The sequence below is a fragment of the Phaethon lepturus genome, unplaced genomic scaffold (assembly GCF_000687285.1).
Source record: "Phaethon lepturus isolate BGI_N335 unplaced genomic scaffold, ASM68728v1 scaffold50084, whole genome shotgun sequence".
Lineage (NCBI taxonomy): Eukaryota > Metazoa > Chordata > Aves > Phaethontiformes > Phaethontidae > Phaethon > Phaethon lepturus.
Genome location: NW_010533492.1, coordinates 1 through 17,884, shown reverse-complemented (window position 1 = coordinate 17,884; position 17,884 = coordinate 1). Strand labels below are relative to the sequence as shown.

Below are 17,884 nucleotides of genomic sequence, written 5' to 3'. Positions count from 1 at the left end.
CAGGAATGGGCAGTAATGCTATGTTGGCAGCCTGGAAACAACTGATTTGTAAAAAATTTATTTTCATAAATCCAAAACTTTTCTACTTTGAGGAAGGACTGAACTCACGTTTTAAAGTAGTTTAATATTAAGTCCAAAACCTCAATTAAGGTGGTTTGCAACCCAACACTTTTCTTTCCTCCCATGTAAATGGCCTTTTATATATGAACTGCCTCATTAAATTCTGTTGGACTTCCCAGACAGGAGAAGGAGGGTAAATATTTTTCAGAGGCTGGTGCTAATGGAGTAATTTAATGCTGAATAAATAAATAAAAAAAAATTACAGACCTTTATTTGAGAAGCATAGGTAGTTATAGTAAAATTCATAACTTACATCGCCAAATACAAACAATACAGAATTGTCTGCTTCAGATGGCTTGAAATACTTTTTATTGAAAACAGATGCTGTTTAGGTCAAAACATTTGTGTTAAAAAATAACTTGCTATTCTCGCTATGAATAGTTTTAAGTGATTTGTTTAGATTTTTTTAAAAAATCTAAATTAGCTTTCTCAAGTTACAGATAAAGAATGGCTTATTCTAGTTCAACACGGGACTTTGTTGCACTTTCAGATCTGCATCCAAATCTTGCTCGTCCTGTAAGTCTCATTGACGTAGTACTTTTGTTCTCAAAATGAAATGGTATATGACTGTATTATATTACTGCAAAATTATGTAATTGACATGTATTTAGATACTAATAGCATTAGTATAATTGTCAGATATAAAGTACCTTACCTTCTTTGTGTATAAACCAGCAAAATGAAAATTGATGCTGCTGTTGTCCATAGTATGTGGATACCACAACTACAGATACTGATTTGACAATTCAATGTCTGAAGGTATCAGAGGCTTCTTTGTAATGTTTTAAATGGATGCTGAATTAGTAAAGACATGTACAGAGTCAGCATTATGTAGTCACAATACATCTGTAGCCTACAATAGTCTTTCACTACAAGCTATATAAGGCCCAATCCTGCAGTCTTTACTTTGCACTCAATCCCTCTGAGCTAAATAACAGAGTCCTGAATTATTCAAGCAAAACTCTTGTTGAACGGTATGGTCTTTTAACAGGATAAAAATCTCACAATTACATGTCATATAGGATCGTTTCTGTTCTTTAGAACAAAAAAGCAGGTTTTGCGGTTGTCAATTTGTAACGAGCGAAGAAGTTTTACAGGAGAGTAGGATGAACCAAAAAGTAAACTTAACAAGCAGCAAAGCTTTGCAGTTGGCAGATTCATACAGATGTTTGAGTATGATTTTGTTGTTGCTGTCCTGATACGAGTGAGGACTATCATCACTGGAGTAAGAGCTGAACAGGGGACTGTGCTGTAAAACTCAGTATTTTTCTCTTTTGGGTTTTAGATGGTTGAATACAAAGTAGGAAGTTTGGGGAGTGCATTTTTTCATTCTTTGCTCACCAAGATGATTTAATATAGGAGGCAGAAGTCTACGTTAGCCTCTGTAGCAGTGTTTTCCACCCTTGTGTAGCCCACCAGTGATAACATGTCTTCTGAGTGTTGGGTGCTGCTGGGAGTTGGGGCCTGGAGAACAAAAAATGGAGAGGCAGCATTTCCATATGGATGCACTGCAAGCTGTGGAGTGGTGCTAAAACACTACCTCCCTGTACAGCTTAAAGTCTACAGAACTGTATGCCCCATGGGAGGTTTAACAAGGCCAAGCGCCGGGTCCTGCACTTGGGTCACAACAACCCCATGCAGTGCTACAAGCTTGGGGAGGATTGGCTGGAGAGCAGCCCGGCGGAAAAGGACCTGGGGGTGCTGGTTGGCAGCCGGCTGAACATGAGCCGGCAGTGTGCCCAGGTGGCCAGGAAGGCCAACAGCGTCCTGGCCTGTATCAGCACTAGTGTGGCCAGCAGGAGCAGGGCAGGGATCGTGCCCCTGTACTGGGCACTGGTGAGGCCGCACCTCGAATCCTGTGTTCAGTGTTGGGCCCCTCACTCCAAGAAGGACGTTGAGGTGCTGGAGTGTGTCCAGAGAAGGGCAACGGAGCCGGTGAGGAGTCTGGAGAACAAGTCTGATGAGGAGCGGCTGAGGGAGCTGGGATGGTTTAGTCTGGAGAAGTGGAGGCTGAGGGGAGACCTTACCGCTCTCTACAACTACCTGAAAGGGGGTTGTGGTGAGGTGGGTGTTGGTCTCTTCTCCCAAGTAACCAGCGATAGAAGGAGAGGAAATGGCTTCAAGTTGCACCAGGGGAGGTTTAGATTGTGTATTAGGAAAAATTTCTTTACTGAAAGAGTGGTCAGACATTGGAACAGGCTGCCCAGGGCAGTGGTGGAGTCACCATCACTGGAGATGTTAAAAAAACGTGTGGACGTTGCACTTCAGGATATGGTTTAGTGGGCGTGATAGTGTTGGGCTGATGGTTGGAGTTGATGATCTTAAAGCTCTTTTCCAACCTTAATGATTCTGTGATTCTGTGAAGTTAGCCCTTTTTTCTCATTTATTTTAAACAAAAGAGAAAGAGAAATCACAGAAAGGGGATGAACTCAGAGAAGGAGTTTTAAATGCCCTCACAGAGGTATTGTGTATTCTTTCCAACTTTTTATAAACTTCTGGTCTCCACCAAAGCTAATTTAATATTTCATTTGCAGTTACTGTCAAATAGAATGATCCGCTTCTCAGTTAAAAGCTTTTATTTTAGAAATAAAACTGATCTTGAGTATTGCCATTAGCAACATATAGTAAAGAAAGTATTTTTATAAAAAAGTAATTCACTAGTATCTCATCATAGAATGATCAGTATGTATTTAGGATGTTAAAACAGGTGAGCACACATCATTCAAAGTATCAAAATGTCATTTTTTTTTTATTTTGCAGTTTATTTTTTGAAAGTGAAATAGATCAAAGTCTAAAAAACTCACAATGTACTAATGCTGTGTAGTCTCATGATTTGGTTGAGCAGCCTTAAAAAATGCTCTACCAGAAAAGGCAGTATGGCCCGATTCCTCATTGCAGGCATGTTCTGCTCCTCCTCTGTTGGTGAAACCAGTGCTTGTGTAGTTGCACAATAAACTGATCAAGGAAATGGAAGTTTTTTTCTACTCTCTTTCTCCCTCCACCAAAAAACAAATAGTTTCCAGCTAGATCACTTCCTTCTGCCAGCTTGCTGTGTAGTCTTAGTGCTAATAGGAGAGAGGTGAATATATTCGCTGCAGGGACAGGGGAGGTCTCTTTTGGGAAACTGCAGATTTACATCAGCTTAATTCATGTGAAGAGTCTCCCTAAATGTCAGTTCTTCTGACTGGTGGTGAGATTCAGGGTATGTTGAACTCTGATTTAATTGAAATGTTTGGCTTGTTAAGAAACAAAGCCAAAAATAGAAAAAATAAAATCCTAATCTAAACTAGTACATGTTGTGGACAGATAGAAAATATTCCATTAGAAAGACTGGAAGAACTAGGATGTTACACTGTTTTAGACACACATCCTCTTAATGAGTTCATTTCCATCACTGTAAGATAAGACAGTTACCTTGCTCCATCTAGTGATTCAAAGTAAACTGGGAACATGAGATCGAATTTTTGCACACATGTCACTGTTGTTACAGTGAAGTCAGTCAGGTTGTGTTGCTTTGTGAATAGGTGCAAAATTCAGGCTGTGTGGATTATTAAATTGTTACACTGCCCCTTGCTAGCTGACTGCCACGGTTCCCCTGCTCGAACCAGAAAGCCAAGCAGTGCCGCAAGTGCCTGCACATGTGGAGTGGAATTGATACACCATGTTTTGAAGAACCCTTGCAGTATTGCAACGTCAGCCTCTCCTTACAGTCCTTGTTACCATACCATCTTTCATTGCTTACCTCTTAAATTCCCAAGCCAGCACTGCAGTACTCTTCTCTCACACTGAGGAGGACCGTTCTTTTAAAAAAAGACAAACAGAGAACACCACACAGCTATATATTAATATCTGTATTTTATAGATCTTCCTCTGTGTGTTTGCTCCTAGTAGTTTTGTTTGATGGTTGAGACTGGGGTGCTTTTGCATAATAAATAAAGGTTTAGCAAAGCAGAATAAGATTAATTTTGTTTTGAATCATCAAAAAAATTCACTGCCTAAGCTCCCTTTGTAGTTGGTTGGTTGACAGACAGCAAGAAAGAGGCACCTATAGAAATTTATGTTGCTTAGATGAGGACAGGATAAATGGCCCTCCCTGTGGATGTACACGTGTGTATCTTGGTGCTGACAGCAGGGGAAACCTTGGACACTTAACCATAAAATAAATCCTGTCCAGACTTTTCACGGTGCATTTAAGGAGATCTGAGACCTGTGCAGAGAGTGTGAAACAACAATATTGCTGCCTACCTGAGGAGAGATTGCTGTAGAACAGCCAAAATTGCAAATGTTTTGGGTGAACTTTTGTCCTCCCATTGTCTTTACAAACAAAACCAGATACATTTCTTTTAATATTTTTATTAGTCACTCTTTTTCTTAAAGTAAAATTGTATGTTTATATTTCAGACCTTAGTTCATATGGCACTGTGGAATAAGTAGATTAAAATGATTACCAGTCAGAAATATGTTTATTATCATCAGTAGAGTACAAGTCCATGAAATCTAATTCATCATATACATCTGTGTTTAATACTTGTATTCTATAATCTCTTTACTTTTTAGAATGTAATCGGTGTGGTTATTGGGAAAACAGATGTCAGAGGCTTTCCAGACAGAAAAAGTACAGTCCCTTTTAACTATTTTTACTTCATTTTCTTATACGGTATAATTTGGCATATATGACCAAAGTAAATATTTAAATGATAAACAGATTTCTTAGTGTAAAAGTCTAAAAATGCACAAAAAAAAATTTGTGTGCGTTTGACAACCAAGATGAAAAGGCAGCATTAGTTTGGCTAAACCTTATCAATTGGAATTTGTTTGGAAAAACTCCATCATGGAAGTGTTTCAATGTCTGAAGATGGTACCTAGATGAACCCACTGTTATATAAATACTGCGGGAATTGATCTGGTCCATTCATATTCATTCTCTCTTAAAACAGAAATGTTAAGGAGATGTCTTGGGTAATTAAATAAATAATTTCTGGTCTGCGTAGCACCAGCTTCATCTTATCATACACTCCTAAAGCAAAAATGGGAATAATACGTTGTTAATACAGCATTAGTTGGAAATTGAGAGAGCCAGTCCAGCTCTGTGTGAAGTGCTCAGCTCCTCTGTTGGCATGTCATCATGCTGAGCTGCTCTAGTGGTGAATTTTTAGAAGGAAGTCATCATTGTCACCACAAAAATTCTATATAGTCTGAAAATGTGGTGTTCATATTTATGCCTTCGTGGAACTACAGTCAGATTATGCTTACTATAGGAGGATCACTGTACAGTGATCATTGATAATTTAAAAACAAAATATTGCGTAACACTGTATGATCCATGGAAAGCTTTGTTAATTAGCTGAAAGAGGAAAGGGAGCGCAGTGTTTCTGAGACTGATACCCTCTTGACCATGAACTTTCCATAGAGCTGGAAACACTTTGTTTTATTCAGTTAAACCCCTTGGTACTATCTGGACAGTGACACTGCCTGTGATCTGCAGCCTTGTGTGTCATCATGGTGGTCTCGTACGTGGGCACAGCCATCTACAGGCAGCCTACCTACTACAAAATTTGGGTGCCTTCATAGCGTTGCTTCATGCGATAGCCCTGTTATGTGTTTGTCCATGCCTTGAACGTAGCATCGTGTGGTTCTCTTATTTCTCTTGCATTAGATCTGTAAATTTATATTGTGCTGCCTGAAGTTAAGTGGTATATATAGGCGGGTGGGATGGCACAGGTACAACTCCGGCATGAGCTGTAGCCACCCCCGTTCACGAACACCGATGTTTACTGAACAGCCTGCTGACCTCTAGTGGTACTCGCCAGATTGCGGGCAGTAAATTCACGACAAAATCTAGGAAAGCCTCGAAATAATAGTGTTTATACATATATTCTAGATTGAAATCAAGCTGTGCTAATGAATTGTAATAGTACTGTTGATTTTTGCAGACATTGGGTCCGAAAGATACACCTTCAGTTTTACTATTCGTGATTCACCAACTTATTTTATAAATGTAAATTCTTGGGGCAGAGAAGAGTATATTAGATCACTTTCAGAAAGCTTTAGAGTTGGTGACTGTGGTAAGTTGGAGTTTATTCTTAACATGTTTCTGTTTGAATGTGGGTTTTTTTCAGTAAATCAGTGTTACGTGTTTGTGGTTTTGCTATATTTTTCTCTGAGGACTCGGAAAACAGTCTAATTGGAAACAAATTGTTTGGTTATGTTAAGTATAAAGAGGAAAGGAATAAGATTGCAAGGATTTAAATTCAAAGCCAGTAAATATGTCAACAAAAAGACTAGATACAAATCCACTGAATGCTGCCACCCAGAACTTACCTATAGTTAACTGATCTAAATTCTTATTCAGTTCTTATAAATTACAAAAAATAAACTCTGTAAAGTAGTTTGGTGTTTTTCTTTGTCTTCATTTAGTTACAGATATCGCTATGATTTTTCATGAAACCACAACAAAAGTCTTGTATTTATTTACAGGCTATGCTTTTATCTTGTTAAGTTAATAGACTTCGCTGCCCGTAGTTGCTAGATCAGAGCGTTTGGGTAAAACTTGTGACTACAAAGAGTATACATGTAAGAACTCGGTGTCATTTTGTTGCCATTAAATGTCTTGAGGACTCCTGTGGGACTTTGGCTATAATGTGAGCTGTCTGGACAGATACAGTTTTCAGTATGAAAAAATTTAGCAGTAGTTACCACACGTATCTTTTCCTTTCCCCATCAACCTTGAAAGCAACCATTTTAAAAAGCCACTTCTCTTTATTTGTGTCTGTATTCAGTTTTCTAACATTACTTATCAATGTTTTATTTTAGTTACAATTGAAAATCCTTTAGTTCAGTCAAAGGAAGCAGAAAGGGAAGAAAAATTCAACCCTGTAACTCCTAGGTAAACTTAATGCATAGACTGGTAGTTCTTTCCAGAAAGATCACAGTTAATACTTGCTTTAGTTGCCAACCAATTGCAGCAGCATGCAATCAGTAGAAGTATTTGGGGTTAGTCGTCTTATGTATCTGTACCTTCCTCCCTGTGTTCAACCATGTATGGTCAAATAACCTGAAAAGAGAATATATTTCTCAGTATGTCATCTTTGGAGTTTTGTCATAAAGTAATATGTACTTTAAAAATTTAAATTAAAAATTTAAATTTAAAATTTGTAACTAAACAGAGTAAATTTAATTCCTTGAGTAAAGTCTACTAAAATTATTTAAAATTGATTTGATTTTGCCAAAGTGTTTTATCAGGCATAACTGTTTTATAGACAGTATACCCTTATCAAAATCCATTCACATGGCATGTTTATCTAGAAGGTATTTTAATACACTGTGATGCTATTTGTTACCTATTTGATAAGGCATTGCCATTCCTTTTGTATCATGCAACGTATATATGTTGTCTTTCAGTGTATTCTCTAAAATCTGAACAATTTGAACCAGTGTATGAACCTAACTAACAGTAGAAGTTGTAATTTAGATATGTTTTACCTTATCTTAGATATCTAAGGTGTAGATGTTAGACTAATACAGCTGTTTTTTAATTAGAGTTTCTTTCCTGGTTGGTCATTTTCTCATATTTTTAATCATATGGTAGTCATAAGAATATTGCATCTATGCACATTAAATTGGCAAGTTAGAAGTTTTATGTTCTTGCTTACTGATCATCTCTAAGCTTCGCAGCAAATGTATAGCCGTAGGAGTTATGCCTACTTTCTGGCTAAGCAGAAAGAAGTAAAAGAACAAATGTCAGGTAGAAACTTCAGAGGGAAAGATCTCCTCTCTAAATCTATAGATTTCATCAATATATGCTGCATAAATATATTTCACAAATGCTTATTTCTGCTAGCTAACAGTGTGTTATAAATATTACTGATGTCAATGGGCTATTACTTTTGAAAGCACCTTACCAAATCCAGTCTGACTATAGTAGTGTCTTATTGTGTCATGATGCCAGAATCTCTCAATTGCCTGGATTACAGACATTTCAGAATGTATTTTTTTTTTAGTGATTGATAACACTTACAAATATGTGTTGTCCATTGCCAGCAATTCATGCTGGCTTTTCAATTAGAAATAAGTATGAAGTATATAATAATAAGTCCTCCATAAGAGAAGAGTATATCACTTTAAAAAATAATTTTGGAACAAATTAATTCCAACTTTTCCATATCTTTATGGAAAACAATAAAGGAATGAATCAGCAGTTATTTTCTCATGTGAATAAAATTAACATTTTACACTATCAATAATTAATATATTGGTGAGTGAAATGCTGATTGATGTGATTTGTTTTGTGCCTACAATCTAGTTGCTACAAATTATTGCTCAGTGAAAATCATTCTGTGGTCAAAACATCATCATGCTATGAAATGGATACCAAACTACTTCCTCTGTTGCATCTGCCTGTCAAGGACCCTCAGGACTATTATTCACTGGGTGATATCATTGCAAATGGACAAAGCCTCGATGGAAGAATCCTTAATGTGCTTGCAGCTGTAATGTCAGTAAGTTAAGGAACCACAACAGAGTTTTTCTGTGCCATGGGTAACTTAATTGCCTTAAGTGTGAGTATAGATTTTGGGACTTGTAGTGGACAGGAATCATTGGTTTTGTTTGTTTAGGGTGGCAGTCACTTCAGCTTCGTTACAATAACCATCCAAGCTACTTGATGAGATTTTTATCAACAGCGTGAGGGGGGGACATTAAGGGAATGGAAAGGTCCTACATCAGTTGTTGTTTTGAAATCATGCATGAGCAAGCAGTAGATAACTTGAAAATTGTAAACTGCAGATTTTTGTAATATAAAATATGTCCCTTTATCTTGACGTAAGATTACTGTTGTTAAACCTTTAGTGGTGTACATGGGTTTTTTTCAGTGGTCTGCGGGGTGAGGGTGTTCCCCCTTTAGCTCTTATGTTTTCTAGACTATCACTTTTATTCTCCTAAACACTTATAACAGTGACTGCTTCTTTTTCTTCTTAAAGGTTGGGGAGCCAAAGTATTTTATGACTTCAGACAAAAGAAAAGGTCAGAGGTGTGAAGTAAAGCTGTATGATGAAACAGAGATGTCTTTTCCAATAGTATGGTAAAATGTTTTTTAATTCACTAGAATACACCAATTAATGCAAGAGTAGGTAAAGAAATTAACTATAATACTGTTATAACACTTTTAATTTAAATGTATTGTTATTTGGGTGGCAACTGTGATGAAGCAGCAATGTACACTGAACAGAGGCTTAACAGAGAGATTTGATAGAGTGACCTTGTACATATTGTCTACTTTTATGACTTGCTGATAGACTGCTAGCTCATGAATGGCAAAATGAAGCTTAGTTCCAAGTAGTTACATGTTTTAATGTGGAAATTTGAACTAATTCAGGAAATGGCATTTAAAAACAGCTGCAAAGGCAGTACATTTCTTCCACAAACAAGGGGGGAAAAAGAGGATCATGCTTCATTTTTAAAGCCAAGCAGAATTAAGGAGTGGAATGGACATAAGTTGAAATATTTTTTTAAATCTTTAAAATAGCACTGAAACATTTTGATACTACTTTGGCCATATTTTCAAACTGTATCCCGTTTACAGACATGACTACATCCATACCACTTGTACATATCAACAGTGATTTGTTTACACAGGACCTTTTCATTTTGCCTCATAGTTTGTTCAATAAACTCGTGGCTTATCTACATGCAAGGGTATGTGGGTATTCGTTTGCACTGGGTTCACTGTCCATTGGTTGAAATGACCTTTGTTCCCTAGATAGAAGTAGCAAGATAGCATTGCACTCTGAGTCAGAAACTGTATTACCATTCAGTGTAATGTTTAACACAGCTAGTGTATACACACAAACACTAATAAGCATCCATGGTGAGAAGTTTTCTAGCCCTTGAGCTGCCACCAATGTTAATTTGCAGCAGGACCTCCAATAGTCTTGTTTCAGTGCTGGTACATAGCGATACAGAACTGTATACTTCAGGAGTCCTCTGAAGCAGAGACCACGTCGTGTTACTGTGGTGACCTTACACTGTGCCTTTTGTGCTTTCATGGAGGCGTAGGCAGAGGCAAAAATTGAGGAAATCCTTGAGCAACAGCACTGTAGTGAAGATGTTTCAGAGGCGATCAGTGAGGAGGTGGTTGAGCAATGCTAGGTGAAAAGTAAATATCTTAAATATTTTTCCAAGGATTAAGAAAAAAAAACACCAGAACAAAACTGTGCTTTGGCAGTATTCTTGCCATCCAAACTCAGGAGGAAAAGAATGAGATTTTATCAAGGGAACCTAGCCATCAACGTATCATTTTTGAGGGATACCCCTGACCTCACTCTATAGTCTCATCATCTACAGTTACAGGATTCCAGTGTTGGAAAGCCGGCTGAACATCTGGCCTAGTGATGTGAGCAATCAACTTGTTCCCACAGAAAAGGCTCAGCTGAGAAGCAGTTATTTTAACTGCAATTTGCTGTAGATAGAAATTACTTTTGCCAAAGCTCTGAAATACACACAGTATTTTTCCAGGTATATTCTGCATTTAATCATTCTGAACAATCTCATATCCCTTTATTTTATCCTGGATAAAATAGGGACTGTATTAGACCATAAAGCATCCCACTGCGGATACACATGGCTCTTCATTTGCACGTGCGTGTAACTAAGGAGTAGTGTCCCCTTTTTGACCAATTTAATTATAACTATATTATTTAGTAGTTTAGTACTGAACAGTTTGAGTGCTGTTTCAAAAATGTTTTGACACATTAACTTTTTTAATTTAGTTGGGATAATGAATCTATCCAGCTTGCGCAGAGTTGGATCCCACGAGAAACAGGTATAATAGTCTGTTTTTTATGGTTTTACTGTAGTTCTTAAAGTGATGCTTATTCTACAGTAACAGGGTTGGGTTTTTTTTGTGCACAGTAATATTTGCATCAGATGTGAGAATAAATTTTGACAAATTTAGGAACTGTATGACTGCAACTGTGATATCAAAAACCATCATTACAACTAATCCAGGTAAGAGCTGTTGAAGTATTGTTTTGGTATTAGTAATCATTATCGACTAGAATGCATGACTGGATCTATTGGAGGTCTGATTTCTTTTCCCTGCTTGCCTCAGAAAGCTCCTTGATTCTTGTCTGTTTTGTAGTGACCAATGCTTCTACCCTTTTCTCTCTCTCTTTTTTCTTTTTTTTTTTTAATTTTACCTAAGCAGCCTTCATACATTCCACGTAGGACTAGCAGTTAAAGTGAAAAAGAGAAAAGCATCTCTTAGCTAATACCAGAGACAACATGTTGGTGCTACCACAGAATAGAACAGAATAAAAAGTTGTAAAATGTAATTATGCTGTTATTTTTATGTGTTACATATATTAATGACTTTAAAAAATACATTTTCAAGAAACAGCAGAAGCAAATGTTCTCTTCAGCTTCATAAAAGAGAGTGCACAATCAAGAGCTTTGCATGATAAAATGGAGGAGCAGTCAAAAGTATCCATTAACTGTAAGCATGGATCCAAACACTTTGATTTTATTTAACTATACAGTGTAGTTTCATAGTGCAGTTGAAATATCAAGTTCTTGCTCTGTGTGTTCATAGAAACAAAACTAAGGTATAGCCTGGCTGAATACTTAAAGTTTGGAGTGTTGTTACTGGGGTTATCCCTTATAATACCAGTTATGTGTCTTCAGGGTTGGCGACTATGCCCACGTGCAGCCTGTCTGGCATGTTCTTTCTGTCTTGAGGAAATACGAAAAATGGAGAGAGAAAGTTTTTTGTAGAAAACTCATTTTGAGGGATACAAAGATGAAATATTAATTATTTTCCTGTTCGAATCCCCTTTTTTTGTCCCCAAATGATAAGCCTGCTTCAAAAGGAAGGTGTGTGGGGCTTTTCTGATGCTTTAGATCAAATCTTCTCCTTTTTATTACCTTAAGATCCCTTTTTGTTATTGCTCTTTTGTATTGTTTCTTTCTTAGACACACTTAACATGTCTTTTAAACTTCTAGTGGAGACTATAGTTGATGTTTATACTGTGGAACAGCTGAAAGAAAAAGCTTTACAGAGTGTTGGGAAACTTGAACCAGTCTATGGCATTATTTATGGCTACATTTCTACACTGGACATTGATGATAATGCATCTAAAGTTATTCGAAACAGATGGTAAGCAACTGCCTGTTTTAAATTTGTGTTAAAACCCACTTATCCTTCTTCCCCTGACCCAAATGAGATATAGAATATTATCATCCAGTTCTGGACAAGAAATAAAACTCCTCTGGAGGACATCATGTGAATTGTTGTTGTGTAGACTTTCAGAAGTAGGAAGGAAGAGGAATTGGCTTTATGAAGGACTTGCTCTTTCTGGTTTTAGAGGAGAGAAGAAGAAAGAGGCCATTTGTCTCAGACAGACTTAACAATGTAGAAGACAAAGAATGTTTTTAAAGAGGAAAAGTCTCTTGTGAAATCTCAGTCTAGAAAACAGTTTCAAACAAGGAGGAATTGCATATATGCATTAATTATCTTCTTATGTTTCAGTTCAATATGCCGCTTTGTAGTGAATGAAATGTCAAACACATGCACTTTCTGCAGTGACATCTCTTCAGATTCGAAGTCAACTTTTGCAAGCTTTGACATACTCGTTGATCTGACAGATCACACAGGCACTCTTTATTCTTGTTACCTGTCTGACTGTGTAGCTGAGGAAACATTAGGTTGCACAGTAAGTAGAAGTGAATTAGGTTGTTCCTATCTGATCTGAGCTGTGAAGCCTGATGAAAATTACAAATATATGTAAAGGTTCTTCATATATGTGTGTGTGTACACACCAGTTAAAAAAATTGCATATGGATATGGATACACACACACTTTGCTTTTTAACAAGTCAAAAGTTAGAAGTCGGTAGCTGCTAATAAGAAGAAACATGTTAAATGTAAGCGTGAATACCCTGTTCAGAATACCACTTTATCTTAATTAATTTACACTTTTCTGAGAACATGGTTGGAGTTCCCTAATTTTGATTCTCAACACCCTGCAATTTATTCTGATTAATCTGACTGTCTTGGTACATATATTACACCAAACACTATGTTAAAAGAGGGAAAATGCAGCTTAGAAATGTATAAACATTGCATAAGATGCTCTTTTCATCATCATTTTGTTGTGGAAATGTTGTTATAACTTTATGCTAAAGAAGTGTTCTGTGATGTCTTGTTATTAACAGGTCCATGAGTTCCTCACTCTAACAGAAGACAAGAAGACTGCATTGAAATGGCAACTTCTTTTGGAACGAAGCAAGATTTATTTTAAAGTTAGTATTTAATGTTAATTTAAAACAATGGCTGTTTCCCATTTGGTAGTATATATTTAGTACTGAAAAATTGTGTCAGTTCTGCTGAACTTTTTAAAATAAGGATTAGTTTTTGTACATATTCTGAATATTCCAAGTAAATAGTCTTTGTCATAATTTCAACATTAGGCCATGTACCTGCAGGATCAGATAGACAGGCCTCCTTCAGGCAAAGTTTGAAAGACACAAACCACTCAGCCAATACTGGTTAAGGAGTGGCTATTTCAAAAGCATGTATACACGATTTAGTCACTGACTTCTACGGCTGTAGGTTTATAACAAATAAAGTTAACACTATCAGTTTGCAAGAGTAAGGCCCAGTCAATATATGATATAGATTGTATGGTATATGAGGTTACCAGAGTATATTTCTCAGTGACTTCCTATATTGTTGGAAATAATGTGATTAGGTATGGCTAAAACCTGCAATCCTCCTTAATGCAACAACAATATTAGATTCACCTACCTGGGGTAATCGTTAAAAGATCTGCTATTACTTGCAATATTCTTTACTTTTTTAATTGCATGCTGTATACTGGATAGAATATATACTATGAAACATTTAGTTTCATAGAACTGTCTGTTCTAGGACAACTGTAAACTGACTCCCTTTTTTTAAACTTGCCCTTCTTAGCAAAATTGTTCCTGCTCTCCCATCTCCCCCACCCTTTGGCTCTATTTTCAGGAAAAAATGAAAGTGTTTTACTTCAGTAGTTACAGGTACGTAGCATAAAATATGTGTACTCATGTATAAAATAATGTAAAATACGTATAACCAAATCTGTCAATTAAACATGCTGTGTGATATCTGAAAAGAATATATTTAGAAGTGCTATATAGCAGTAAAAACAAAGACCCTTAATTATTTTTCCAGGTTACTTTGTCACCCAGTTGGAGAACCGGACTGAAAGTGAACGTTCTGTCGTGCAAACTGGCGGACCCTGTAGAGGCCAGTCAGAGCTTGTTGGGAAAAGAGATTGGAAATAAGAGATTACACTACATGGCTTGATAACAGCTCGGAAGAGGACTGTTTCTTCACTGTACTGTTAGAGGTAGAATGCTGTTGGTGTCATATTTTGCTAAGTATGTTCTGATGGTAAAGAAGGAATATGCATTACTGATCCCTGTAAGTGGGCTTCTGCATTGATCTTTTACAGGTGAAAAAGTGTACTTTAAAAAGTGTACCAGGGCCTCAGCTTAAGAAAAGTTAGTTCTACACCCCTTACAAGGGGGATGGCAGCTTTCTTCACTCAGTTTAGAATACATTTTAAAAAATCAGAAATAAGAAATAGTACAAGACAGACCTGTTGAGCTCCTCTGTTTTTGACCACCTTGCTATTTTCATGCTACTTTTGTGTTAGTTCAAAAAATAAAGACCCACTTCGAAATACTGTCTGGTTTTGTGGTGTACATTGGTAACTCCAAACACGGAATTTCTGGCAACTGCATAGGCTTGGAAACAGCCATGATATTTGTAAGGCTGCTTTTCTTTAGGGCAGACTAAGTCTTATTAGAACAGAGTAATCAAGTACCAGGGACCTCTGACAATCAATCAAGCTAAGACTATAGGCAACAGCAGAAAGGGCTGTTCTTCACCAGGATAGTTGTTGTTAGCTGGACATAAAGAACCCAGGTATGTATATTTTGCCCTTCTTCATGTTTTTTTTTCCCCCCCTAGTTTTTAATCTAGTTCTGTCCTTAGCTTCCCTTGCAGCTGGTGTATTTGTGACATCCACCAGTCCACACCTGAGCATATCAGGATTTGGCCTATTTCAAATGGTGGGAAGATACTGCTGCTTTTCTCTTGTGAAGTATTTATTAGGCTAGAACACCTCAGGGAACTCAGATTGCCCCTGGTACACTACCTGTCCATTAAAGCAATGTGGCAGAGAGAAAAAAAATCAGCAATACACTAAGATGGCATCCCCCTACTCATTTGAGTGGGAACAAGGGACTAAATGCACACAAGAAGTGTTGCCGGTGTTGGGTCGCTGCATCTCTCCTGTTGCAGCAATAAACAACTTCAGAGTATTAGCTGTTATGGCTGGAAAATGTTGAAGTGAATGTTTCCATTAATTTTAATCACAGCCCAGCAATCAATACACAGTGCTTAAGACCAGCCTTAAGTCAAGGAGCGTTCTGACTTCTGTGAGCCAGGGGCTGGTTCTGTTCAGGTGTAATGGCTGACTGCTTGTTTCAGTTGCCCTCGGTTCCTTAGGCTGCCTTTAGATAAAATCTGAATGATGTCCACAGCATTTAGGCCTCATTATACAAAGAACTTTTCCATGCGCTTTAAGCCATTGGCTGATGTCAGAGTAAACTGAAACATCTGCGTGTTTGCAGGATCAGTCCCCAGTGCAGGTGGTGTATGGGTACGCCATGGTGTGCTACAGATGCCTGCAGCTGGAGAAGTTGATAGAAAAGTGTCTTATTTTTCTTCTGCAACATGTTCTGCTTTCTTTACACCGTGCGATTTGCAGTATCCTGGACCATGCTGCTCTTTCACAGAGGTGCTTGCCTTTGGGCTACAGTAATTTTCTCTCTAAGACTCCCCAAATGTACTTTTTAAAACAAAACTTTTCCTAGTGGTTATTAAGATCTGGTTCCAATAAATGGAAGCATTTAACTTTGGTGCTTGCACATATGTAAAAAAAGAATCCATCTGTTTTTGTTAGAAATTAGTCCGTTCTGTGCAACCTTTGAAAATGGTAAATTTTGATGTTTGCGGGGGGAGGGTTTTTAAATTATATTTTACAGCTTACTCTGTCACTCCTTTGAATTGAGAGAACTCGCTGTCATGCAAACTAGTAGAGAGCGTTAGATCAGCTGGAGTTTGGAAATGGGAAGAGTCACACACCATGGCTTTTTAACAGCTGGCAATAGTTAAAAACTTCAACTGCTGCACTGCATTGTATAAGTAATGGCCATTGCTGCAGTTAGATTTTTATTAAAAATATATTTAAATCAGTAAAAGTAAAGACAAGTTTACTGGTGATCTTTACCAATGAGCTTCTTTTTTCTTAATCTTTTGTATTATTTTACTTTTAGAAGCATATTTAAAGCTCAGCTTAGGAGAAAAAAAAATCTGCCAAGCATCTGGCACGCTTCCTGCTGCATTACACCCCTTGGAGTGGGAGGGAAAGCAATCCTCATTTAATTTGTACATTTGAAAAATGCACAGAGGAATCGTGAAACTCATCGAAAAAGCAAACATCTTTTTGTTGTAGAATACCCCAGGAGAGAAATTCTTTCTGAAGCTGTAGTTCTTGAGTTACTGTTACACATACATCTTTGATTTTATATAGCACGGGTGAGCTTTAGCTCCTACATCCCCATTTCAACGGTTTAATTTTTTTAGTTTTTATTTTAAGGCAATACATTGGCAAAGCTCAAAGCATCAGTAGAACAGAAGAGCGCACACGGTGACAGCCAGCCCAGCTCCCCTCCCCGCCTGTCCAGCACACTGTCTCCATTGACAGCTCCAAGGTATGGTTTAGGTATTAACCATCTGCCCCAAGCTGGGTTGGACTCCAGGTTCACAGCCACAGGGGAGGCTGAAGCCTCTGTGGAAACGGGGCTGTTTTAGTCAACTGTCTTCCCAGCTCATGGCTTAGGTGTCTTTGATGCGTGACAGTCCATTAGATGCTTGGGCCACGTAAGCGTTTAACATACAGGACAGCTTGTGTGTCTCTCTGTTCACCAGATGTTCCTAAAAGAGCCTTTCCTATGCAGACAAGGTCGCAGCCCAGCTCCTGGTCAGGATCCACGCATTTGCTGTGCCACCTTAAACCGCATGGAGAGGACATCGCTTATCCCAGCCTCTATCTCATCGTTTGCCTGCACAGACCCAACTCCTTTGGGAGACCCCGTCAGAATCAAGTCCCCTTCTTCCAGGGTGAATATTTCGCTGATGTAGCTGATCAGGAAAGGGATGGAGAAGATCATTGAAGATGTCTCCCCTTCCTGCCTCAGCTTTCCGTTCACCTTGAGCCAGATCTTTAGCTTGTGAGGGTCTGGGATCCTCTCCTTGGGCACGAAGTCACTGACGGGGCACGAGGAACCGAAGCCCTTGGCCAAAGTCCAGGGCAGACCCTTCTTTTTGCACTCCTCCTGAGTGTCCCTGGCCGTCATGTCTAAGCAGAGAGCATGGCCTGCCACATGGTCCATGGCGGCCGCCTGGGACACGGCCTGGGCTCTCTTCCCGATCACCACCCCCAGCTCCACTTCGTGGTGCAGGTTGTTGCAGTAGTAGGGCCGGAGAATGGGCGAGCCTTCGCGCACGTAGGCCGAGGAAGGCTTGAGGAAGAAGAGGGGCTCCCTGGGCGGCACGCTCCCCATCTCCTTGGCGTGCTCGGCGTAGTTGCGCCCCACGCAGACGATGTTCCTGCCCCACTCCCAGAAGCGGGCCATCGGCTTGGAGGAGGCCATGG

At 38.4% G+C, this 17,884-nt stretch overlaps 2 protein-coding genes across 2 annotated transcripts; one reads left to right on the top strand and one right to left on the bottom strand.

Annotated features, from left to right (window-relative positions):
- The first annotated feature begins 567 nt into the window (after window positions 1-567).
- Window positions 568-14,463, top strand: MEIOB (meiosis specific with OB domains). The gene is made up of 13 exons (XM_010285192.1): window positions 568-636; window positions 4,678-4,735; window positions 6,054-6,185; window positions 6,934-7,006; window positions 8,423-8,618; window positions 9,099-9,199; window positions 10,887-10,939; window positions 11,029-11,124; window positions 11,510-11,611; window positions 12,118-12,271; window positions 12,644-12,827; window positions 13,329-13,415; window positions 14,329-14,463. The coding sequence occupies exons 1-13, from the start codon at window positions 568-570 to the stop codon at window positions 14,461-14,463; spliced, it is 1,440 nt and encodes a 479-aa protein (XP_010283494.1).
- A 2,747-nt stretch (window positions 14,464-17,210) lies between these two features.
- Window positions 17,211-17,882, bottom strand: FAHD1 (fumarylacetoacetate hydrolase domain containing 1). The gene has a single exon (XM_010285191.1). It carries the CDS (start codon window positions 17,880-17,882, stop codon window positions 17,211-17,213), a length of 672 nt encoding a protein of 223 aa, XP_010283493.1.
- Between the last annotated feature and the right edge of the window lie 2 nt (window positions 17,883-17,884).